This window comes from Artibeus jamaicensis, unplaced genomic scaffold, assembly GCF_021234435.1.
Source record: "Artibeus jamaicensis isolate MK-2021 breed Jamaican fruit bat unplaced genomic scaffold, CSHL_Jam_final scaffold_1283, whole genome shotgun sequence".
In the NCBI taxonomy this organism is placed as follows: Eukaryota; Metazoa; Chordata; class Mammalia; order Chiroptera; family Phyllostomidae; genus Artibeus; species Artibeus jamaicensis.
The window spans coordinates 18,953,208-18,979,568 of NW_026522028.1; the positions used below are offsets into that span (position 1 = coordinate 18,953,208).

The following is a 26,361-nucleotide window of genomic DNA, read 5'->3' on the forward strand; positions in this document are numbered from 1 at the left end:
CAGCATTGACTGTTTACTAGGATTCATTGAATGCTTTCCAAATATGAATGTATTTAATCTTCGGAACAATTGAACCGGTGACCTTTTGCTTTATGAGACAATGCTCCGACCAACTGAGCCACACTGGCTAGGGCTCCAGATGAAATTTCTCTCATGAGCCCCAGATCCATATTTCCAACCTCTGGCAGGAAGCCATCTTATTCTCTCCAGCACCTTCATGTCAAAATATGTAGAACTGAGCTTCTTGCTCTACCCACAGTCTCTGATGTCCTGTGTCTCAATTGCCCTTAGTAATTCCACCAAGAGTCAGCCTCCCAGATCAGACATTTTCTCTATTCTGATGCCCAAATCTTCAAAACCTGCAAATCAGATCACGTTACTCTACTTACCTCTTCGGCGATTCCTTATCACTTGCAGCATTATGTCCAAACTTCTTCTGGTGGATGGAATCCAAAACCCAAAGGGGTCTAGCCTCCCCTACATATCAAATCCCCCAATTCTTTCTCCACTCCGATCCCTCCTTCCAGCACTGTGCCCCCATCATCAATTCCTCCAGCATGCTAATTATGAAAACTCCTTTCCTCCACGTATACTTGTTCAAACATCACTTCCTTTGTGATTCCCTTACTGGACCCTTCCTACCCTTTCTGTACTGATTCCATAGATTTTACATACATTCATCATTCAATGTATCACACTGATTGTTATAACTTGTTTTCATATCTGTTTGTGTGATAGATTTGAAGTCCTTGGGGGAGAGAGCCTGTCATTTCTCTCTAGCTCCTAGCACAATGTTTGTCCTTTAATAGACACTCAGTAAATACTCAATAGATAGGTAATTGAATGAATGAATGAATGAATGAATGAATGAATAAATGAATCTAGATGCTTTCTGCTTGTTTCTCTTTCTATGGTCATCCTATTCCCTCCAACATCCCAAAAGACCTCAACATTATCAAAGTGTATTATTCTGTGTGTTTGTTCTCAAGTATTAAACTGAAGTGAGTGTCAAAGCCCTGATACACCAACAGTGGTTAAGGAGCTTGATTGTGATTCCCTCTAAGTAATACAGTTCTATTTTAATTTGAGTCTCTCTAAGAAAGCCCTTTAGACATAGAACATTCATAAAAGGAAGGTCAGGAACCTCTGAAGAATGGTAGAAGAAATATACTGAATGGACAAATCTGTCATCTGCTTTTAAGACACTGCCAATGCCAGAGGAGTTGGCCTTGTTTATCCAATAGATCTCAGGAGTGATACAGTCCAAGACAGTGTCCCTTTGTTCCTTTAATATGTGAAAAAAAAAAAAGGGAAGTGATGGATACTACAGACTTCTGCACATTTAGCAAAACCTGAGTTCAAACCTGTAATTAGACAAAGGGACCAGCAAACTCTGACCCATGAGCCAAATCTACCCACTGCATGTTTCTGTAAATAAAGTTTTATTGGAACACAGCCATAGATATTTATTTTCACATCGTCTGTGGCTCCTATTGTACTTCAACAAAAGAGTTGAGTAGTTAGGACAGACTGTTGGATCACAAAATATATATAGTATATATTTCAGATCATATATTCAGACTTAGGAACTTCAGGCAAATTACAAATCCTATAATTACATAGTCAATTCATAGCCAGGTCAGTCACACAGTTCCCTTAAAGATACAGATATAGATATATCTTTATGATCTAAAATATATACTATCTGGCTCTTTACAGAAACAATTAGCTAGCCCCTCGAGAATCCAAAATATGATGCTTTCTTGACTTGAAATTTTTATAATCTTTTTGTCATCAACAAACTGTTTACCAATTTTCAAAAATGACTTAATCCCATCACGTAAGCACACAGTCTGATATACTGTGTAGACACCAAATTAGGATGAGATTTGCCAATTCTCTGTGCCAGATTGGTTCAATTATTGATATCAACTAGTGCTATAAAAATAACACTACAGTAAATCTTAAAAGTTCTCATCACAAGGGAAAAATGGGCATTAACCTGACTTTTTGTGGTGATCATTTTACAATATATACTAGTCTAAAATCATTGTGTTTATACCTGAAACTAATATAATATTGAATGTCAATTATATCTCCAAAATATAAGGAAGGAAAAATACCCTAACACCTACAAAATGGTTGTAATATAACCAAACCTAAGAAGGTTTTAATACACATTGCCATTGTTGATGACAACCTACAATGGATGAATAAGATGTCATTGCCTTTGCTTATTTGAAGTTTGGTCTTTATAATCAAACACAACCCTAGTCGAGAAACTTACATTACCACCTTTGGGGATTGGACACTGTGCAAATAACCTTTTCCTGTTCAGAATATGTCTGGATTTGTTTCATGTTAAGAACTCCAGAAACACATACCATTTCTAGTGGCAGAAAAAAATGTTATCATCACTCAGAAATATCTGTCTCTTTCTATCTTAGGTCCATTTGTGATGAACACTAATGAAGAGATTTCTCAGGCCATTCTTGACTTCAGAAATGCAAAAAATGGGTTTGAAAGAGCCAAAACCTGGAAATCAAAGATTGGAAACTACTGAGCACAAGAGCAGGTTTCAATGCTTTCTAGTATTTTGCCATTTGTGGCATCCATTCAGTCAATGCATTCAATTTCCAAAGCTGACCTAGCTGGTGCTTCTGAAGAATTCCACACTAAAGTGCTAACATGATTTTTATATTGATGCACAAGACATATTTCCTGGCATATGTAAATAAATCTAATTGTTGCTCCTTTAAAAATCAGTGTTCTTCGTTGGGACCCACATTCCTCATCTTTTGTTAAAAAACCATTTTATATATGATTGCTTTTTTGTGTGTGGGAGGTATTTTCTTATTTTTGTGCATGCGTGGGGCTTTAAAGAATATGTGATTGCTTCTGTGTGTCACCAGCAGTTGATGTGTGCAGTTGAACATGGCAGTTTCGATACGCAGTCATGCCTGTGTGCAGGGGTTTCACGTTACAGGTCATCTGCATTAAAATAATAGCAGTCTTGAGTGTTTGACTCCGTTTTTTAAAACATCTCTGCTATTGGTAGGGATGTGACAGGATTACAGCCAAGACTTCCCTGCATTTTCTGCCAAAATCTGTGTAAGATTTAAAACACATGCTCCTGCAAGCTTCCATGTGAGTTGTGAAAAAAGAATCTCGGACTTGGGTTCCAGTTTTTCTGTAGCTGCAAACATTGTTGGCCACACTACCTCTTTACAAAGCAGCTAGAACCTGGGGCATAGGGTGGAGAGATTTTTTGAATTTGCTGGACATGAAATGGATTGAAAGCGTTTTCTCAATGTAAGTGGTGAACATGTCCACCTCCTGAGTATTTTTGGATCATGAGAACACTTAAAAGTTTTTTCATCTCTCTCTGTCTGTGTGAGATTGTGCAAAAAACATACCTTAACAAATTGAAGTTGTTTCATTAGATTTTGATCACAACTGATTATTTGTTTTTCCATGTGAAGTCTTGGGATTTCGAGATTTTTTCCTGGAGAATGCCTTTTGAAACAGTTTTCTCTAGCTGCCTGATGTCAACTACTTGGTAATCAGTGGATTAAAGTGTTCAAAATGTATAGACAGTGGGCAGTGGTGAATATTTTCATGATGTCTTATCTGCAATTGGTACAAGACTCCAGTTATGAACATGGACCAGTGAAGGTAGGTGAGCTGAACTTTTAATGTCATACAGATATTTTTAATTGGCTTATATGATGGACTTTCTTTATTTGCACCCTTCATTTGAGTGTTTTGTTTTTTAGGCTTCCTATGATTCTTGCCATGAGTGTTTGAAAATGCTAGGGGTGTTTTAAAGATGTAAAAGAACATAAATGAGCCCTGGCTAGTATGGCTTGGTGGATTGAGTGCCAGCCTGCAAACCAAAGGGTTGCCAGTTTGATTCCCAGTCAGGGCACATGCCTGGGTTGCACGCCAGGTCCCCAGTAGGGGGTGCGCAAGAGACAACCACACATTGATGTTTCTCTCCCTCTCTTTCTCCCTCCATTCCCCTCTCTAGAAATAAATAAATAAAATCTTTTAAAAAAGGACATAAGTGAATTTTCTGGAAACTTTGCAGATGGGGAAGCTTCCCCTCAATTGTATATGTGGATAGCATAGTGATTTTCCAATGAAGCTCTGACTTGTTTTTATAACATACATAAATTTGTGGGCCATTTATTTTCAGGTTGTCTGTGAGCAAATGTTAGTTAATTTAGTTAGATAATTATCTGCTTTCCACAGAAATTCTATATCTGCTTTTCCAAATTACCCATTGCCACTATCTAGAAAAAAATTTTCTCTGAAGTTCATTTGTTTTTTTTGCTTTTTGAAATGTGTAAAATTCAACAGTAATTGAATCTTTGGTTCTCTGAGCAAGCATTAAATAGATTTTTGGGGCAATACTGAGAATAATGCCAAAAAAATTTAACTGGGATGTTACTAAGTGAACAATATTTTACCCAGTTTTGTGTATTTCATAGATTATATTTTTCAGCTTGTGATTTTGAAAATGATTCCGATATAATTGTTTTGACTTAAGTGTTGCTAAATCATTATTGATTTAGGAATTTCTGGCCATGAGCAGACAATGAAATGTGGGCTTGAGTTTTTGTAGCTATCATTAAGTCATGCATTTTCACTAGGGGTGATAGTGCCCCCAACAGGGGAAATTGGCTCTTGGGGCTGAAAAAGTCTCAATCTTGTTATTTATAAAATGCAGAAAAACACAGTACATAAAGTGATCTACAGTATATCTGTAAAGGGTGAACTCCGTGTAAGGGATAGAGAGTTACCCTGTCCAGCAGTTTACTTTTCTAACTTTCTAGATTCCAGATGTGCATGGGAGAGGTCACTATTATTCAGCTCCCCTTCATTGCCACCAGCCTGGATGCTGGATCTCCATGCCAGGTTACAGGTGAAAAGGAATCTATTTTGAGCCTATGTAACAGGAAGGAAAAAAAAAAAAACCTGACTTGTCTGAAGACTTTCAGGCCGTTCAGTTTTTTAGGTTTAGATGTCCTGAGTTTGTGAAGTTGCACTTTTTCCCTTTTTATTGCATGGAGCTTTAAGATGTTTGCATTGTACTTTGAAAACATCAATGTATTTGATGGGACAAGAAGAGACTGATTTGTTAGAATTAACTACTATTCTTGAGGTTGTTCAACTCTTTTAAAGAGCACAGACATCAAGAATTCTTTAGGTGTCCTGGGCACAATGAAGTTTTAAATGTTTCAAATTTACTGCTAATACATAAACGTATTTGATGGGGCAATGGAGGAAAGCAGTTCAATTTGCATGTGACAGAAAGCTTGCCCTTACACAGGGAGGACATGGCATGATATGCTTAAAAACATTAGTGATTTCCTTCATATGTATTAGAATTTCCCTTAAAAAGTAAAGCTACCTGTACTCAGCTCATATCCACCCAATCCCCAGCTAAATTAAATATTTCTGATGTGAAGGAAAGGTTGCCTATGTAGTTAAACACAAGTTTTGGTATAGATGTGGCAAAGTGGTGAGGAAGGGATAATAAGCAGGTTTATCATATTGGTTATAAGACTTTTCCTCTCCCTCCAACTTTTTGTTAAGAAATCTAAGAAGAAATTTGTTTCTTAGTGTTTATGTTTCTCTTGTTAAAGTTTAGTAGGAAAGCATATTCAGGATAGTAGTGGTTTGGACACTGGGATATGAATTTTATTTTTTGCTTTTTGAGATGAATATGTTTTATTTATTATAAGACATGTTCAGGGTCCTTCTCAGTAGTAGGTCCATGAGAAGGTTCTTCTCCCTACCCTCCTCTCTTCTAACAACCTTTTTTTTCCAGAATGCACTGTGGTGCCAATTCTATCCCTTGATTGCCCTTCCCCCATTGTTCTCACTTTCTTTTGTTTTTTAATTTTTTAAAAGATTTTATTTATTTATTTTTAGAGAGCAGGGAAGGGAGGGAGAATGAAAGGGAGAAAAACATCAATGTATGATTTGCCCCTCACACTCCCCTTACTGGGGACCTGGCCCACAACCCAGGCACGTACCCTGAACAGGAATTGAATAGGTGACCCTTTGGTTCACAGGCTGGCGCTCAATCCACTGAGCCACACCACCAGGGCTGTTCTCACTTTCTAGCCTTGAACATTCTCCTGTTTTTTTTTTCTTTTTTCAGTTTATTTTTTTAACATTTTTTCTTGTTTGAGTACAGTTTTCTGCCTTTTCCCCCCCAGCCCTCCCCACCTCCCTAGCCCTCCCTCTTTCAGTTTAGATTAGAGTTGCCTTCACTATAGTTACATAAGTCTGAACATTTTTTTCCATAGCAACCATGCAAACAGCTACTAATACCTTGGATAATTGTGCTTAATACCATTTGAGTATAATGCATCTTAATTTCATCAATCTTGCCACTTATACTTAAGATAGCTGTTTGGAGTAAGTAGTGCATGGAATTTGTGAACTGAGATAAATATGTTTGAAAATCTCATCTCAAATGAACTGTATTTACTGTTTAGCTGCTAAGTTTCTCAGTCTAATGTACATTTTCTTCTAGAAATAAGGTTAACCCAATGCCTATTTTTGACTCAACATATAATCAGATTAACCATCTAGATGTGGGATCTATTTCTGTGTTTATTTTCTTCAGCTTTTTCAAATATAGGTTGGATAGTCATATAATGTTGTACAGGTTATACACTGTACAACTCTAGGAAGCCCCATCTGCATAGACTCACATCTGCATTTGACAATCCTGAGTATAATAGTATAGACACTCTGGGCATTTGGTAAAGAAATACCTGCAACCTCACTGTCTTCTTGTTCACATTGATCTTCTGGCCAACACTATTTCTGGTTTGTTTGAGAAGCTACTGAGCGAAGCCAGCCTCCACACATCTTTTCAAAGTCACTGATGCAGACATATCAATAGAGAGGTGAATGAATAATTCCGGGTCATGGTATGCTTTCCCAACTCTTTTTTGGCAAAATGTGTTCCCTTCTCCTTCATACTTCCTTTTAGCCTCCTCTTGCTTAACTTCAGTGGTAGAAGAATATTGCTGGGCGTTGAAGTCATTCAGACTCTGTGTAAGACTGAAATAAGTCTGAGATCTACAGCAACATGAGATAACTAACTTTCATGAGAAAGTCAAATGGCTGACAAGACTTCATGATTTTTGTGTCACTTGCCTTTTCCCCAAAATTGTCTTTAAAGTGAAAGGAATAAAAGGATTGAGGTGCACCTTCCATATTTAACTCCAGAAAGCAGACCCGCCCCACTTCCTTTCCTATTCCCACTTCCAAAGTAACGCACAAGGTCCATTGACTTTGTTGTTAGTCATATGGCCCAACAAACTCTTGTCTACTTTTCTATCAGGCACAACTCTTGGCATAAAAGATATTTACAATGCTTTCCATTAACTTCTTCTTCATTTATTACTTTACAGTTTTGTGCTTTGAGTTACATGCTTCTGTACACAGACCTAGTCTATCCTAGCTACTCACTTTTAACTAGTGATTGAAGCTTTTATATCACTGTAGCATATTATTGGTATTCAGGATGCCACCTGCATCTTTTATCTTGAATACAGTACTTCTTTGTATGACTTATTTTTTAATTTAAAAACCTGATTTCAACTTGCGGGTAAATCTTTAGACTCCTAAGAGCTCTAGAAAAAAATAACAGTAAAGCTGAATATTGACTAGCTTCCATTATGGAACTCCCCTTGGGACAGGTTTATAAATACAATTCGTGAAATGAAAATATAGTATTTGGACACATGGATGCTTCCATGTAGAACTTGGTAAGATCTGGAACTCTGGGGTAAAATTGCTGAAGGAAGATACCCAGGGTTATTTCTGCTGCTCAGGAGGCTCCTTCTCCCTGAAAAAGGAAAGCTGTACATTCAGTTCAGTAAACATTTCTGGAATGTCTTGTGCCAGACACATGAGTGGAAGTGATAGTTTTTATAAAGTAAAGAGGTATCAGTTATTGCATGTCTTACCAACAGCCAAAGAGTTCACTTTGACTTCTTTGGTCAAAGGATAGTTTTGATACCCAAACTAGGAAGGATAGTTTTAATGCCAAAAACTATAAGTAACACTGTGATTTTTAATAATGAGCCTCCTCTTGTCATTCATTGTTACCTAATAATTATAACACTCGCATGGAGAAAAGTATTGGTTTCTTGAAATCTAGATTTGGCTAAAGGTGTTTCTGGAGAGAGAAAAATGTCATGTATGGAATAGTGCTATGGCAGATATTTCATTGTTGCATAGTGTTTCACTCTGGAGAGAGTTAGGAAGAGTGTAATTTTTGTTGAATTAATACCCTGAGTTCATCCTAAAGAAGAGACTCCCCCCAAAGAACAGAGTGGGATGAAAAAGCAAAAGCAGGCTTTGTAATGGTGTCCTTGGTTCATGACTACACTGTCCCAGCAAGACTCAGGATCCCTCTGCATTTTAGATGATGCGGAGCATGTTGATCAGGAAGAGAAGGAGGGTAGTGGATGTTGACATGAAACTGATGCCTGTTTAGGAAGAGAGATAAAAGGGGCAACATAGCAGGACTGCCTTGTACAAAGGATGAAGAGGTTTTTTCATAAATATCCTCTGCCCATCTAATGGATTATGTTATACTGAGGTTGAAATAGGACTGTAGGAGTTAATTATTGCCACAATAATGGTGTGTAAAAAACCAGTCCAAATCTCAGTGGCTTCAAACATCATGAATCTATTGTTACTTATGTTTCTGTGGCTTGGCTGGGAGGCAAGAGTCAAGCCATAGGTTGAGTGTGGATCTGCCCCACATGTCTCTCCTCCTCCTTGGATAAGTGGTCTAGCACATACAGGTGCTTGTGGTGATGGTGCAACTGCAGGAGAACTGTGCGATCATAACTACATTTCAGTCCTCTGCTTGTATCATCTCTTGTAACATCCTATTTCTCAAAGCAGGTCACATGCATCAGCATCAATGTGGCTGAGAAATAAGACTCCTTCCATGGTGGGGAGAGATGTGGGGGAGGCACTGAAATTGTTTTTAACAATAACCTACTTATCATAAAGGCTTTGGGTTGTTTCCTTAGACATTGGACCCTTGATCTTCAAGATCAGTGATAAAGATCTCAACTCAGGAATATATACTCTTGGGGTTATTCAGAGGATTCTTTTAGAGTTTTTGCCACTCAAATCCATCCCACACTCACATGCCCCCACATTTCCTAGGCACAGATACATAAAATGGGAGCAAAGGCATTTGAGTAGAGCACGGATTTAAAACATGTAAAGTGGGGCGTACATATCTCCCCAAGTGCTTGCTAGACAATGTGCCTGGGGAGAAAACCACCAATGATAGTAATCAAATTAGTGGTTGTGAAGGTCCCAGGCATCTTAGCCCTCTAGTATCCCTTAAAATACCCAGATGGCTATTCAAACACACTCAGAGGAATGCATGCACACATGAACACATGCATGCACACACTTCCCTGCATTTGTAGTTTCTTTCCTTAATGTGAGTTTAATTAAGCACCCTGGGATTCTCATATATGTGCATTTAAATATAGAACTGCATAAGTAAAAGAGCTGGTGGTCATATGAGGCACTCCATGTCTCCACCAAATGGCCAGGTTTCTGGATTTCAGAGAGGCAGGACTAGGCCTTTGGTGGTTCCAGATGAGCACCCAAAGCAGCTATAGCCACAACAGTCATTATTAGCAAGTGCCCAAGATTGGTATCCCCTGTACTGTTAGGTACCATCTATTATGAGTAAGGCTAGACCCTAATAAAACACAGTTTTTAAATGTGGGTATTTTTTTGTTCATCCATTTATAAAGATATACATAAAGCCTGAGCAGATACTTTAAAATTGGCCCTTTACCTTAAAATACCCCCAAGAAATGTTTTTGAAAAGAAAAGAAAAGAGAAGAGAAGAGAAGAAAAGAAAAGAAAAGAAAAGAAAAGAAAAGAAAAGAAAAGAAAAGAAAAGAAAAGAAAAGAAAAGAAAAGAAAAGAAAAGATGTTCCCTTGATTTACCCTGGAGAAGTTTTTCTCTTTTTAATTTTATTTACCCTGATTGGAGTAGCCCCATCTTGCTCATTTCAAATCCACCTCTCCAGTTACTAAGGAAAATCAAGGGCCATTAAACAGAGACCTGTAAACCCCAGCACAGGACCAGATGCCCTGCCCCCTTGAGAAAGGAAAAAAAACAAACAAAAAAACAAGTGAACTTTATTGAGTGCCTACTTTGCACCTGACTATTTCCCACATATGACCTTGGATAATTTCTACATCAGCTCTGTGAGGTGAGTATTATTCTCATTGCCATCTCTAAATAAGGAAACCAAAGCTTAAGGATGCTCAACCATTACGCCCAGTCAAGGAGCTAAAAAGAAGCAGTGCCTGAATCAACCAGTTTATTTTTTTAAGTTACTGTGTAGTAAAATCAACATGATTCCATTTTGACGTGCGGTTCTCCAAATTTTAACACATGTATAGATTTGTGTAATCACCAGTGCAATCAGAATTGAGAACATTTTCATTTATGCTGCCTTTTTATAGTCGCACCCTCCTCCAACCTCTGATCTGTTCTCCATCACTATTGTTTTGGTTTTTTGAGACTGTCATAAATGGAATTGTACAGTATGTAATCTTTTGAGATTGGTTTTGTTCATTCAAGTTGCTACGTGTACCCCAGTTCATTCCTCTTTATTGCTGAGTGATATTACATTGAATGGATACAGCTCAGTTTGCTTAACCATTCACCCACTAAATGACATGTGGGTTGTTTCCAAACTATAAACATTCATGTCAAAGTTTTTTCCATGAACTTAAGTCCTCATTTATCAAGGGTAGATTCCCAGAAGTGGGACTTCTGGATCATATGGTGGCTGTATGTTGAACTTTATAAGAAACTGCTAACACATTTTCCAGAGTGCTGTGGTCGGTTTTGAACACTCGAATCCATGCTCTCCTCTGTCCAATCAGTTAGTTGTCTGTCTACAGGACAGAAGGGTTTATTGTATCAGGCAAAGCTTCCTTTCAGGAGATGTTATTTCCACATGGGAGTAGCAGGAGGCAAAGTCAGAAAACTTCAACTTGGACTCAAGATTAACATGGACTGAACAAATTCCTTGACAAGTAGAAGAGTAGGAAAAAGGAAAAGGAACAGGGGCAGATATCTGTGGAGAACAGCTAGGGACCTGTTATACAACCTGGATCCTACCCAGGGAGAATTTGGTAGTTTGGGCTAAACCTTAAATATCAAGTTAAAGATGTAATGCAAAATGCTCTTCTAGAGAAAAGGAAGTTGCCAGGAGGTAGAGGGAAGAGGAACTATTTATACTGCAACATGATCCATCTCCCTAAACCCACTACAAAGAACTATGCCCCCAGCCCACACTTGTAAATCCCTAAGCAAATCTAGGGAAACTTATGTGAAATGTGTTCCCTTCATAGTTAACCCGGAAGCTTCTGCATTTGCCAAATATACAAATTCTATCCACCCCGACCCCTTATGAGCAAACTTCCTGAAGACATTGCCAATATAGTTAGGCAAAATAACATCAGCAGTTTGCAAAATGCTTGGGAACAGAGTCTCAGAGCCACAGTTCTCAAGAGGTCCAGTAAGGAGCTTTGCAAAGTTGGTCTCCTTTTCCATATGTGGAACAGTAGGGCTCTTACCATCATGGGACTGGAATGGTCTTGAGAAAACCTCAGAGCCAGAACCTCAAACCCAGTCATGTACTCTAAGCCATGCTCCTTCAACTTGACATCTATGGTTCTATTCTCACTTATATTTTCTTTCAAATATTTTATAGACTACCTTGTGAAAGGATTCTAATTTACCCTTCCCTCTTAAATTCCAGTAGGTTAAAGCAGTGGCTATTATTTTTTCTAATCTACTTTTGACAAATGGGTTGTTTTGGCTTCTTGGGAATTTGAGCAGCAATTTATTCTGTTATCTGGGATGAGGCAGCTGAGCTTCTTGTGCTATTTAGCCTGGAAAACAATACTGTTGGTCTTCAATCTTGAAAAAGTCATACACGTTGGGAACTAGTCCACAAACAACTGATCAGATGACTTGAGTTAGGAAAACACCAGTCACCAAGATACTCATGCAAGTATTTTGAATGCAAGGTATAATTCAAAGGGGCTTAAAGAATAAGACTATTTCGAAGCATTCATCTACAATTTTGTCCCTACTGAATGGGTTCATATATAGCTCAGACACTCGCCCAGGTTTTTGGAGCAGCATGAACAATCCACAAAATTAGTGGTTTTCATTAAAATTGCCTGGGAAGACTTTTAAAATAAACTTTTTACTTTGAAGTAATTTTAGATTTACAGGAAAATTACAAAGATAGTAAATATAGTAAAGAGAAATCCTGTACGTCTCTCACCCAGCTTCCCCTAAGACTAGTTAACCTTCAGGAAATTAAAAAAAGAATCTGTTGGCAAAGCTGCGGTTCAGATCCATAAACTGAGAATCTCTGAGGATAGGATCCAAGCATCAGTGTTTGTTTGAAGCTCCTCCCCAGGTAGGTTCAAGGGGAAGCCAAGGCTGAGACCTTGTTCTACAAAATCTTATTTCTCCTAGGATGGTCTCCCAACCAAAAACATCACCATCACCTGGGAGCTTGTTAGAAAGGTAACATCCTAGGTCTCACCCTAAACCTACTGCATCAGAATCTGTATTTTAATAACATCACCAGGCAATTGGGATTCACGTTCAGTTTTGAGAAACACTAATCAATTCAAAAGATTAAACACATTCCATAAACCTGGGCCCGATCACTATTTGTCAAATTCATGTACGTATTATTCATAAATCCTTTCATCAGATATTTATTAAGTATTTATTATGTGAAAATATGAACCAGACATATGTATTCTACCCTCATGGAGACTGCAGTCTAGTAAGCAGAATGCAGTTTGTTCATAAATGATATCGTTTAAGTTAAGGACATCATAGAATGCTTGACAGAAGAAGTGATACTTGATTTGGACTTAGAAGGAAGACACCTGGAGATACTTAAAAGTTAAGTGATGTAGTATGAAAAAAATGGATAACCTTGGCTTCTTTATACATTTAATGCATATTAATTTAGCTCTTATGATTGCCATGTGAATAAGACACATCATTAGTGCTCCAGCGGTCCTTACAAACCCAGTGGGGAAGACAAGCACTAAACAAGTAAATCATTCACTACTGTTAGTGTTGGTAAGCAGTGGAAATAAGGATAGGATGCTAGGAATCCATGTGACAGAGGGATCACATCTGGCCAAGGATGGGAGTTGTGGGGGAGGTTTCCCTAAGAAAATCACACCTGGCTGAGAAAGGTTTAGCTTCACAGAGAGTGGAGGGCATTCCAAGCAGAGGAAACAGATGGACCAGGCAAGTAGAGATGAACAAAAGAGAAAATCAATGTAATGGATGTTCAGCAATATTTCACTGTCCAACTCTCCAGTGTTTTCCATTGTCTTCTTAATTGCATACAAGTAGCCTGGCCTACAAGGTTCCAATCCTTCCTCTGTTTTAAACAACGATATTGCTGTACAATTTACATACTATGAAATTTACTCATTCACTTGTTTTAGGTAATTCAATTATTTTAGCAAACTTACTAGTGGTGCAGCCATCATTCATATACAATCCCTTGTGCCCTTTTACAATTAACACTCATTCCCACTCCCAGCCCCAGGCATCCAATAATCTATTTTTTGTCTCTTGGGTAATACCTAGGAATGGAATTGGTTGGTCATGTGGTAAATTTATGTTTAACTTTCTAAAGAACTGCTGAACTCTTTTTTAAAGTGACAGCAGCATTTTACAATCTCATCAGCAATGTCTGAGGCTTCCCATTGTTCCACATCCCTGACAACACTTGGTATCGTTGGTAGTTTTGCCTGTAGTCACCCTAGTGCAGGTGAAGTGGTAACTCATTGCAGTCATCTCTCTTCCTAATTTTATTTGCTATTTTATTAGCCCCTCCATTTTTAAATCTTCTCTGTGCCCAACCCAAATGAACCTGCTACTTTTTTTTCAGTGGACCTCCTTGATATCCCCCAATATGCCCTTGTTTACCTTTTGAATGTGTTACTTGACTAGATATTCAGGGGATGAGGGGAGAGGGGATAGAAATTTAGAATTCAAATAGTAAGATACAGAAGGCCTTTGATTTCCCCACAACACGGATACTTACAAATCCCTTGTAGAAACCCAGCCACCCTACCTTTCCAGACATCTTCCCTATCATCTTAGTTATGGTGATGCTCATGCTTCCTCGGGGCAGAATGCTATATGAACTTACACATTAACAAAAGGAAAAATAGCTACCCTTCATATTATACTGCTGAAAGCAGTATACATTAAAATAATAATAAAATCCTGTTACAAAGATTTTAAGCCTCACAATTTAGAAACTGGCTTGCGGTAACCAAGACATCAGACAAGGATTTATTATTTAGGAGTGAAATCGCTAACAGCCTTGGATCAATTATGCAAAAATAGATGCTGCTGCAATAAAAAGCAGAGATCTGGTAACCTTATTTCACTTCCTTCTTCTTGCTGACTGTGTTTTAATTATTTTCATTTTGATTAGCACTTCCATTAGAAAATAGGAAGAAATTAGGAGCAACTTATTTGGCAAGGGTTTAGTCGTTGAAATCATTGAAATTGGTGCTTTAAATGTGTATTTGAGACTATAACATTTTTAAATTATATTTTTGTCTCATCCAAGCATATAACAAAGTTAATAATACAAAAATCAACCAGTGCAGAAACGCTACTGGAAACAAACCACCATTGTTGACTCTTTGTGAGTATATGCCCCTAATGAATCAGTTGTCAGGTTTCTGTTTATGTTGAATTGTTAGTACTTCCACTTGTAATAGCAAAATGACTGCCTGCAACTTCTCAGTTCTTTCATGCTAGGTTTTAGATGATGAGGCTTAAAGTGTGCTTAAATATCTCTGAGTTTAAGTAAACTTTGCATTTTTTATGATGAGGCAGGTCACGCAAGCCATTCAATACCTTTAATTCAATCCAGAGATTTGATATTTTCTCTTGAGTTCTACAGTTGGATAGTTTACAATTATTTCTGATATTGAATTTGGAACCCATAAGAACTGGGAAGCTATCTACATAGGTCTGCGTTTATGAATGGTATTGAAGGAAATTTGTCTTAATAAATAGAGACCAGTTCAATATATTACACTTTTAAAAATATTTTAAAACCTATTTGATTGGTTTCATTACTTTCATATAGAAGCAGTATTGTAAAAAAAAATTTTATTTTGAAGATTCAATTGAATATGAAGTAGTTCTTCTGCCCAACCAGAAGGGGCAGTGAGTGACCAGGAAATGAGAGACTGTTGATAAATGAGCCTTAATGGAGAATCACTAAATTTCAGAATTGCTTATTGTTTCTTCCCCACATTTTTTTTTAGATGAAGAAGCTGTGGAATACTGCTTAAATTCTGTGCCTATTCCACAAACCCTATCTATGCTCTTCAAGTGTCTTCCTCCTCCCACTCCTAGAGAATAGTATTTATTCAAACTTCACAGATAAGTGAGAAATCGTAGATCCCAAGCAGTCCTGCTGTCTACAGACTCATGTCATTCTCTGTGAGCCTCCTGTTTCAGAGAGTGACCCTCTCATCATTCATTGTATGTTCGCTTATCTCTGGAAGTTCTGTCAAACTAGTCCCTCTAGGACCCTGCTTTATCTCGCCTACATACATGTTCACTTTCTCTCTCTTTGCTATTCCCCTGAGCTCATAAACATATTCAATATTGTCCCACATTTATGAAAAACATGCACATACAAACACATGTTCACATCTAAACTTGCAAGCAAGATGGCCTTCTAAGTCTCTGCTTTAGATGGTTTGCAATCCATAGCAATGATAGATACAATATAAAATTGGTCAAAGGATGATAAATATTTGCATATGGAAACATTTGCAGAAATGGTACCCAACACATGAAGTTGAAAAATATCAATAGATTCATCATATACCTTAAACTTACACTATGTTATGTATCAGTTATGTCTCAATAAAAACAAATTTTAGAAAAACATAAAGCTGAAGCTGCAGAACTGATAGGCTCTGAAGCTGGAAGGTGCAGGCTGCCAAGAATTCAGCCTCAGTGGGTCATGGGCTCCTGAGTGCACTACATCAGATACATGAAAGACAAGGAAGAGCTACTGCTCATTGCTGCCTGGACCTGTGTCTGTGAAACTGCTTAACTAGGGGCAAAGGAGGAAGCAGATCCTTCCTTGCAACTAGAACTTGTGCTAAGCTGATCCCCATGTCACAGATACTCAACAAGATTCTGGATTTAGGGCCCTGCAAGTCAGGGGGTACAACCACAGAACTTACAAATGATGAAGAAAGAATAGTGAGAAAGTAAAATGAATGTCCCAATGAAGGTGAAACTACCAAACAAAATTCCAAGGCACATAGAATTATTACTAAGAAAGACAGCCAATAAAATGAGTAATCAGGATATAAATCATATATGTGAAGTTAAAAATTTTGAAGAAATGCTTACAGTAAGCATATTTAGGACCATCAAAGAGATAATGAAAGGAATCGTATAAAATAAAATGACAAATTAGGAAAAACATACAGAAGTGAAACAAGCACATAAGCAAGAGAATGAAGTAGAAATATTGAAAATTAGACATATGATTGAAATTAAAAGTTTACAAAAAAACACTCTAGACTCACACAACTGGAGAATTGGTGATTGGGTCAATGAATTTAACTTGCCCACAACACATTAAGATGAGGGAAAAAATAGATAAATATGAAAGGGCAATTAAGAAATATATAAGATCATTAAAAGGCTCCAATGTATGTCTAATAAGTATTTCAAAAAAGAGAATAGAGACAATATAATACATGGAATAATGAAAAATAGAGTGACTGAGAAAAGAAGTAAAATGCTTAAGAGGAGGGTGGCCTCAGATTAAAACTTCTACCCAGGTCTCTGTCTTAGCTTCTCAACTCTGCCATTGTAAAATGAAGGCAGCCAAAGACATTACATAAATTAATGGACATGGCTGTGTTCCAATAAAAATTTATTTATAAAAACAAGCAGGCAACCAGCTGAATCAGGCCAGGGGGCTATAGTCTGACAATCTCTTATCTAGAGAATTAACTATTGTTTATGTTTTCATATATATCCCTCCAGATATTATATATGTGTTAAATTATATGTGATTTATTAACAATGATTAATTATGATGCACATTATACAAATAAATAATTTTAAAAGAGGTATAACTGAATCATACATGATCTGGACCATGCTCTTCCGAGTACCCACATTTGGACAATTGGTATCCGTCATCATATCTAAAAAAACAATCCTACTTTCAAAACACTGATGTGTGATACTGATTCATTCAGGCCCAATATACATCTACATCATTGGTTTTGATGCTTGCATAGTATTCTATTGTATACATGTATCATTATTTATATAACCACACCCCTGATTCTGAACAATTAGGCTACACACTGCACATCTTTTATTGGCTTAGTCTTTTTTTACTCACAAATCCAGAAACCCAGTCAGTAAATACAATTTGTTCAACTGTGTGGAAAGCAAATTTTCAACATAAACTCCAGAAGTGTATTTTATCAGAAAAAAACCCATGTCTTTGAAATAGTAAGTAAGTTTAAAATGAAAAAAAGCTCAGAGGGTTACAAGTCAGAAAACTCAGGTTATTAAGATCTTAAAATCTTTTTTCCTTGTGTGACTATAGGCAGGGTCCCCAGAACTTTGTGGGTTAGTTTTTCAAACAAATAATAGAGCTGAAAATAATTATGGTTGGCTCCAATCACAAAAAAATAGTGTAATTTGAAAATATATATTAATTGCTTGTGACTACTGTACCAAATTACTATAAACTAGGTGGGTTAAAACAATAGAAATGCATTCTCTTCCAGTTCCGGAATCCAGAATTCTGAAATCAAGGTGCCGGTTCTGCTCCCTCTAAAGGCTGGTGGAGGGAATCCTCCCTTGCTTTCGATTTCTGATGGCTCCAGGCCATCCCTAGCTAGTGGCTGCATGACTCTAATTTCTGCCCCTGTCTTTACAAAATCTTCTCTTTTGTATTTGTGCCTTCCTCTCTTCTGTCTTTTGTAGGGACACTTGTTTTTGTATTTAAGGTCCACCCAGATAATCCAGGAGGCTCTCATCTCAAGATCCTTAACTTTATGACATCTGCAAAAAAATTCCTTTTCCCAAATAAAGTCACATTTACATGTTTTGGGGCTTAGGATGTAGATATATCATTTTGAAGCTTACCGTTGTTTTAAAGTGTTCTGAAAATCCAGGGTGAATAAGTAATTCCTTTGATTCAATCATATGTGAGCAAAATGTGAATCAAAAATACTAGTTTGTCTTCCCTAGGAAGTTGTGCACATTTGAATCATCTCTCTAATTTCCTTTCAGCTCTATTTACATTTTTCAGTGCTAGCAATAAAGGTTATCAGACAAGGTAAAATGTTAGTAACTTGCTTTTAAACCAGTATTTTTTTTGGGGGGGGTGGTTGTTTTTTTCAAGCAGTCAATGTTAGAACGATCTGAACAGCAGATCAGGGCAGCTTCTGGTCTGGAAGAACTGCTGCAAATCACTCACTTCGAGGACTGGAAGCTGTGGAGATGCCGACTGAAACTGAAAAGTTTTGCTAGCCCGGATTCTCGCTCAACATCCCATCGGTCCACCAGGTTTGCGGCAACTTTCTATGACGTCGAAACATTAAAAGGTAGGTGTGTGTGTGCAGGCCAATCCTTTCATTTTCTTAAATAGTAAAAATCACACCAGCCTCTTCCAAAAGGTTGAGCATGGCAGCATGTATTAGAGAGAGGAACAGGGTGTTTTTGATTTCATAGCTTTGGGGTTCGTGGAGAATCCTGGTTTGCTATATCTACTCTGCAAAGACATATATTCGATATAATTTTGAGAGAAAAAATGAATACACAAGAACACGTCAGAATATAGAAGTATATTTAACTCCAAGATGCGAGGGCAAAACAAACCCAGAAAGATGATGCTTAATAGAAAACATATCATTGAGTTTACTTAAAAAAATAAAACACTCTAGGTATTCATCAGTAAGGAGCATTCTACTGCTATACATACATGAATAAAAACGAATAGCTTAGGTGTAGCTTTTTATTTCTTCAATATCCTGTAACTTTTTTAGTAAAAAATGAAAAGCAGAAGTGGGAAGCTGAGTTGTAATAGTGCATACTGATATTACTAGGAGAATAATGGAGGGGTGTCCAACTAGGATTCTCCCAGGGGTGTCCAACCTGTGGCCCATGGGCTGCATGTATGTGAGGATGACTATGAATGCTCCCAGTACAAAATCATAAATTTACTTAAAGCATTATGAGATTTTTTTGTGATTATGTGACACAATGCATTTAATGTGTACCCCAAGACAACTTTTCTCCTTCCAGTGTGGTGCAGAGACACCAAAAGGTTGGACACCCTGATTAAATAATCTAAACTTCAGACTATAAAATAACTTAATTTGAAATAAAGGGAATGTTTGTTCCCTGGAAGGTATGTTGGTTCTTTATAAGAAAACCACTGTCTGTATGTACTGTGCCATAATGAATAAAATGTTAGCTAGCTAAAAATTGTGTGGCCTCCAATTAGGCATTTAACTTTTTTATGACATGTCAAAATAATGCAAGAAGCCGCTGTGGCATTGTTGGCCTAGCATTTTAGATTTGCCGAAGATATGATTACCCGATAATAGATTATATCTATTCAGTAATTCAAATTGACCTCTAAGCCAGAATTATTCTTTTCTTTCTTTCTAGAGTTATCTTCATTTTTGCCATTTCCAAAAGGATAATGCAGTTTGTACAGGTGGCTGTTGTTGGCTGTGGGGACACCTGTGTTGTAGGCAGGGCCGAATCCCTCGGCTGCAGTGCGGGCATGAGTGTGTAGAGGATTCTTTTTGCTTGTAGGACTGTGTGTCTAAATGAGTTGAAATCATTGAAACCATAGCCTACAACCCACTTTAGCCAGAGGTTTGAAGCTCTAGTTGTTTCTTTGTGGCAAATTTGCATGGACTGTATGAAAGCAAAGAGGTCAGGCCTCACCTGAGATCCAAGGCCTTAATCAGGTTACCTGTGTGAAGGCTTGAGGTCAGCCTGGAGATATCTGTCAGGAGTTGACAAACATTACCATAAAGCCAAGATTAGGTGATTTTTTTTAAGGCAGCAAGTTTCCTTTCTTTGTTGTTGTTGTTAAATATTTTATTTCTTTTTATTTGTTTATCTATCTATTTACTTATTTATTTTTAGAGAGAGGGGAAGGGAAGGAGAAAGAGAGGGAGAGAAACATCAATGCGTGGTTGCCTCTCACATGGCCCCCACTGGGGTCCTGGCCCGTAACCCAAGCATATGCCCTGACTGGGAATTGAACCGCAACCCTTTGGTTCACAGCCCGCATTCAATCCACTGTGCTACACCAGCCAGGGCCCAAGCTAGGTGATTTTAAAAAGTCAGTGACATTGCTATTTTTTAAGGAGGAAATCATAAAAAGTGTAAAACTTTTTAAAAAGCCAAAAACTCTAAAATGCTTCATTATGCAGGGGATCATCTAAACTTTTTAGTAAGTTAGAAGTAGTTAATAATCAAATGGGCATGATACATCAATTGTAATGGGTTAGCAACTCTCCCTCATGGATTTCAGGATAATCTGGGAGGTAGAGTGTCCTGCTGGGCAGTAGTAAAGTTAATAGGGTTATAGAGCCTTTGCTCAGTGGCACTGGTCACAGTTCCACACAGTTTTGATTAAAATCTTGCCATTCTAACTTTCAAAACCTAGATTTATAAAAAGCAAATGGAAAACAATATATAAGTAGAATTTAAAATAAGGAATGTCTTCATAATTGCCTTCTGGCTGTTTATATATCTATTCAAAATCAGAAATTTGAAAAGATTTCTTAGGATAAAAGACTTCATTATGAAAAAAGGCAGAGTTTATGCAAATTTTCTGGTATAAGCAATGCTTCTCAGCTGGCCAAACATCTTGTATTTTGTGTTTACAGAGAGTGAAGAAGCAACATAGGAGGAAAATTGAGATTAAGGGGGGAAAAGAATATGGAAACATGTATAAGGGAATAATTTACAGACTAAGTTCAGATCCCCAGCAATAATATTATGTCTGTGTTCTTTAAGCGGAAGTTATCTGTGTCTCTTATAGTGGAAATGTTCACATATATGGGAATTTAGAATACTCTGGGAAGAAACCAATACAAATATTTGAAGATGGGGTAAAAATGGAGAAGAGTTTATATATCACTAACACTCTAAAACTTAGCTGCTTAAAACAACATTCTTTTTAATCTCACAGTTTCTAGAATAGCCAGGATACTGTTCCTTTCATCAAAAGGAACTGGTTTATTTCATCCTTTTATGTAAACAGGAGCATTAGGCACTTGCAAATGAGAAAACCCACTTGAGGAAAGATTAGCTCCACTTAAATTCCCATTTGTGTGTTTGCCAGGTTTGAATCTTACTGTAGATACTTAAGCAACCAACAAAAATGTATTCCTCAACGGTGCTAAAACCTATCCACTCCTGGCTTCAAGAAGAAGAAATGCTATTCAGCTCTATCATGTAAATTACTTAATAAATAACACATGTTTATTTCTTTACATGTTTCCATTTACTTCCTTATTAGCCAGCTTCTCCAGATGTACCCAGTGTGGTTATATACAGGATATGGCGTTCTTCAGCAAAGAACAATAAAATTATATTCTACAAAGATAAAGAATATTGTGTAAGTGGGAAGGAACACAATGTTTGTTTTTCATTTTTATGAATCTTTGGTTAAAGGACCAACAAAAATATCCATCTAGTAAAATAAACAAGCACTGCAAATGTGAAAACGACTATGTCCAGCATAACCCTGGCTCACGTTGGCATGTCAGGGCTGTTTTTTCTACTGGCCCCAATGAGCTTCCTCTCTGCAGTTATAGATGAGGAATGGCAAAGAACCCAGTGCAGCCCTAGAGAGACGTGCGTGGAGGTCGCTAGCGAGCTGGGGAGTAGCACCAACAGGTTCTTCAAGCCTCCCTGTGTGAACGTGTTCCGGTGTGGCGGCTGTTGCAATGAAGAGAGCGTCATCTGCATGAACACGAGCACCTCATATGTTTCCAAACAGGTATGAGGACATCAGTAAGCATGCCCTCTGCCAAGTCCTGATGATGACAGTGTTGACAGCTGCAACTGAGCTTGTTGCCAAGCACTGTGCTAAGTGCTTTATGTGGCTCATCTCATTTAATCTCTGAAACACTTGGAAAGGGTGTCTTATCCTCCTTTATAGATGAGAGGCTCAGAGAAGTAACTTATGGCACAGCTGGGCTTCAAGTGCAGGTCTGTAAGAATCCATAGCCTAAATTTTTATCAGTTATTGTCTCTCTGATGCTATAATATCAAGAATCAGGAAATCATATGGAAGTTACTAGAATAGATATTAAAAGGAATGACGATAGTTGCACTGCCTTATGCATTAGTTAGGTTCTGTGTTGTTCACATGGAGTAACTGAGAAGTTTAATGAAGGGGGTGGGCTGGTTTAGGGGAAAGGAGGAAAAACTGATGCAGTACTCAGAGCTACAGCAAAAACAGGGAGCTGTTCCCACCCTTGGACTGCAGAGGTAAGGGGATGGAGCAGGTAGGGGAACCAGAAAGAAGGTGGAAAAGAGGGCTGCAGGACTGGCTGGAGTAATGGCGGCCACTGTCAACCCTTAACCTGGCAAGGAGTGGGAGGAGGGGCCGGAGGAGGCAACAGGACCCACAGATGTCATCCATAGAGGTCAGCATCTTGGGACACAGAGCCCAGTAGGGAAGAAAAGTGAGAGGATGGCCTCTCTGCAGGAGCAAATGGAGAATGTGTAGTACAAAATACCTTTGAAAATGATTCTGCAGTCTCCATGAAAGAAATAATTCTTCCTCTCCATCTTATAAAATCCTTTTTGCTCATTAGATAAGTTTTTCTCTTTATCACTACCATATTGTTGTGAAATAAAATAATTATGGCACAGGAGAGCAATAATAACAAACTTAGTAAAGCATACTAAAAATCTGTCAAAGTACATTCCATGTTGCAAAATCCTCATGTATGTTGATATATTACTTTCATTATCATGTTTCCTTATATAGTTTATTCTTCTGTATACATATGTGCAACATATTATATATAATAGTAGTATAATAAAATTACATATGCACCAATTATATCCACACTAAGTAATTATCTTAATTGGATGTAAAGAATGGAATGCTGACTTGTTTGGCAATAGGTTAACATACTCTTAATTTTGTTCCTCTAATCCCCTAAAATATCCCTTAAACTGTGGAGCTTCTTTTTCTAAATTCTTTTGGAGAGTCTTGGGACTTGTAAATTCTGACCTCTACTATTTGACAATCAGGTCAAAAACAACATAAGTATGGCTAAGTACCAACTGTCAGGAGAAACAAAGCATGTATAATGTAAAAGGCTTTAGTTCATGACCATGTTATTCCCAAGAGCATAGCTGAAAAATTTTGCAAGACAATGAAGTTTATGCAAAGTAAACACTCTAAAAACACTCTCTTACTTATCGTGGATGTTCCATTACATATTGAAAGGTCAGAATAAACACAACTTTAATGGATTGTTTCCACTTAATAGATAGTCAAGTATTTTATTTTGACCGCTCTACTCAACAAATGATTAGTTTTAAAGAATGTACTTAAGTGTATGTGTGCAGCAGTTGTTCTTTCCAAATATGCATATTTGAACATTAAAAAACTACCTCTCATCCCAAAGTCATGAACTATTTGATGAAATATGTCTTAGAGATAAAGTGAATAAATGAATACTCTATGTAGCAAGGACTACGTGGAATGGTGATTGAATGGACAGAGCATTAAAATCAAGTTCAAATTCATCTATACATCATAGAACAACTCTAGAAACCAAGTAATTGACATTTTTCTAAATTCTACTTGCCAAGATCCCACTTTGCTTCTTCTGGTCATAGCAATTTCATTCCAAAAAATAATAAGGTACATCCTTAAGAGTATTTCCTCTGGCTCTAAAGTAGACTGCCTGGGTTCAAATTCCCACTCTTCCAGTCAATAGTTATGTGGCCTTAGGCAAGTTATATAACCTCTCTGTACATCTGTTTCTTCACCTGTAGACAAGGAGTGAGGGTAATAAAAAACACACTCTATAATATTGTTATAAGGGGTAGATGAATTAATATAACAAGGCTTAGCATATAGAAACATAGACAGAATGACATTCATGTTACCTATAATTAAGTGGTTGAGTATGATGATCATGTATGAGTCAGTTATTACTATGTTATGCTGCATATTAAATATTTTAACACTCAGGGGATTCAAGCCACAAAGACTTACTCTCACTCATGTATCTGAGATTTCATTAGTTTAGAAGGGGCTCCACTGGGCTTGACTCCAAGCTACAGGTTGAGTCCATGTCTGTTTTCTGTGTCTCTAATTCCTTGGACCAGCAAGCCTGCCAGGTCATGGTCTTCTTGTGGCTATAGTATACACATGACAAAACAAGCCCTACAAAGTGTGCACAGTTCAAGTTTGTAGTTGTGTCATGTCTGCTACCATCCTGTTGACCAAAGCAAGTCAAATGGCCAACTCCAAAGTCAAAGAACAGGGAACTATGTTCTTTCAATGGAGGCAGTATGAGGAGAGATAGATAAATTGTTTTAGACAATCATTGACTCACTGTGGTCTCAAAGAAACTTCATAGGCATAATTTTATTTTATCCTTTCTATTTACAGTCAAATTTATAGCAGGAACAGGGACCAACTGTGTCATTTGAAAAGGGTACCAGTGATACAGAAAAATTATGAGATTTAACCGAGATTAAATACTTGGTAAAGTTATATATGCCCCTTGTCTCCTGACTCACAGCCCAGCATTTATTCCACCATATCAGTCTTTATCCCTATTAATTCTATTCTTAATGGAAAACTTTACTAAAGTCACTACCATAAAAGACAAATACAAAAATGTAGACTGTAGAAATTATTATTTTAAATATATATGTATTATGGTTATTTTTCTCCACTCTAGCTCTTTGAAATATCAGTGCCTTTGACATCAGTACCTGAATTAGTGCCTGTTAAAGTTGCCAACCATACAGGTTGTAAGTGCTTGTCAATGGCTCCCAGCCATCCATACCCCATTATCAGAAGATCCATCCAGGCCCCAGAAGAAGATCGGTAAGTACTTCTTGTATTTGATTAATATTTGTTCTTGCCTTTGCCAAAGCTGTGTGTGTGTGTGTAATACTTCATAATTATAGAATCATCAGTTTCTCTTCATGTTCTTCATCTGTTAGCTTCTCATGTAGATCTACTAGTAATAACGGGCAAATACATTTCTTATTAGGTGTTAGATGTATATTGCAGTAGGACCCAAAATCTCAGTGGTTATGAACTCAGCATGTCTGCTATGTACACCTTTGTTCTTAATACACATATTCTAATGCAGCTGTAAAACTTTATTCCAGCCTTGAATTTGGCAGATTTTCCCTTATTCCAGAACAGATATTAAATAAAACTCCTTCTAGGCTGTTTATACATTTCAGTCCCAAAGTGATGGGTGGGGCAAAGGTTCTTGGAGTCTTTGAGGAGTGGTAAAACTCTGCATCTGAGTTTGCAGATTATCTAACCCTTCCTTTTGAGATTACCAAATGGAAAATTCTTATTTTAAATGAAAATGACTTAAAATTAATTTGGCTCTGAAATTTTCTTAAGAATATTTTGTGATTCTTTAGGACATGAATTATAACACCCTGAAGTGTTCTGAAATCAAAGATAGGAATCATGGATTTGGAACAAAAAGATTGAGAAACAAATAAAGGTCAAATTGTAAACACTGAATAAAAACATAAAATAACTAAGTTGGATATTTATATCCAGCAAAGGTAAAGCGATTAGTGCATTCATGAGTGGCAAATGATGGAGTAAGCTGGTGGTTATATGTTAGTTAACACTGAGCCAAGAAGATACCTCTACCCCTCTTAAACAGAAAAGAAAGCTCATATATAAGTAACATTTATCCACAAAGTGTTCCTGCTGTCCTGGCCAATGTTCATAGCTCTATATTAAAGAAGATAGTGCTTAAAAGCTATATTATAACAATATTTACTTTTGGTAAATAAGCTCTGTTGACAGCTAATTTGCATCGTTTTAACACCAATCTTCTTAAAAAGAGTATAACTAACCAAAATTACAGTTTCATTTCAAAAGTTTTCTAAATAGACTATTTATAATTATAGAATTGCTATCTAAT

General features: G+C 37.2%; 2 protein-coding genes across 5 annotated transcripts in view; both read left to right on the forward strand.

Annotated features, from left to right (window-relative positions):
• Positions 1 to 3,018, forward strand: part of PIR (pirin) — an 87,263-nt gene extending 84,245 nt beyond the window's left edge. For both annotated transcript variants that reach the window (XM_037157529.2, XM_037157528.2), the window contains one exon: positions 2,448 to 3,018. In XM_037157529.2, the coding sequence (XP_037013424.2) occupies positions 2,448 to 2,563 (116 nt within the window). In that variant the 3' untranslated portion in view covers positions 2,564 to 3,018. The remainder of the gene's footprint in view (positions 1 to 2,447) is intronic.
• A 95-nt stretch (positions 3,019 to 3,113) lies between these two features.
• Positions 3,114 to 26,361, forward strand: part of VEGFD (vascular endothelial growth factor D) — a 31,582-nt gene continuing 8,334 nt past the window's right edge. For 2 of the 3 annotated variants that reach the window (XM_037157525.2, XM_037157527.2), the window contains exons 1-4: positions 3,114 to 3,675; positions 18,573 to 18,774; positions 22,009 to 22,199; positions 25,138 to 25,286. In XM_037157525.2, coding sequence (XP_037013420.2) covers positions 3,586 to 3,675; positions 18,573 to 18,774; positions 22,009 to 22,199; positions 25,138 to 25,286 — 632 coding nt within the window. In that variant the 5' untranslated portion in view covers positions 3,114 to 3,585. The remainder of the gene's footprint in view (positions 3,676 to 18,572; positions 18,775 to 22,008; positions 22,200 to 25,137; positions 25,287 to 26,361) is intronic. The other variant, XM_037157526.2, reaches the window with a different exon arrangement.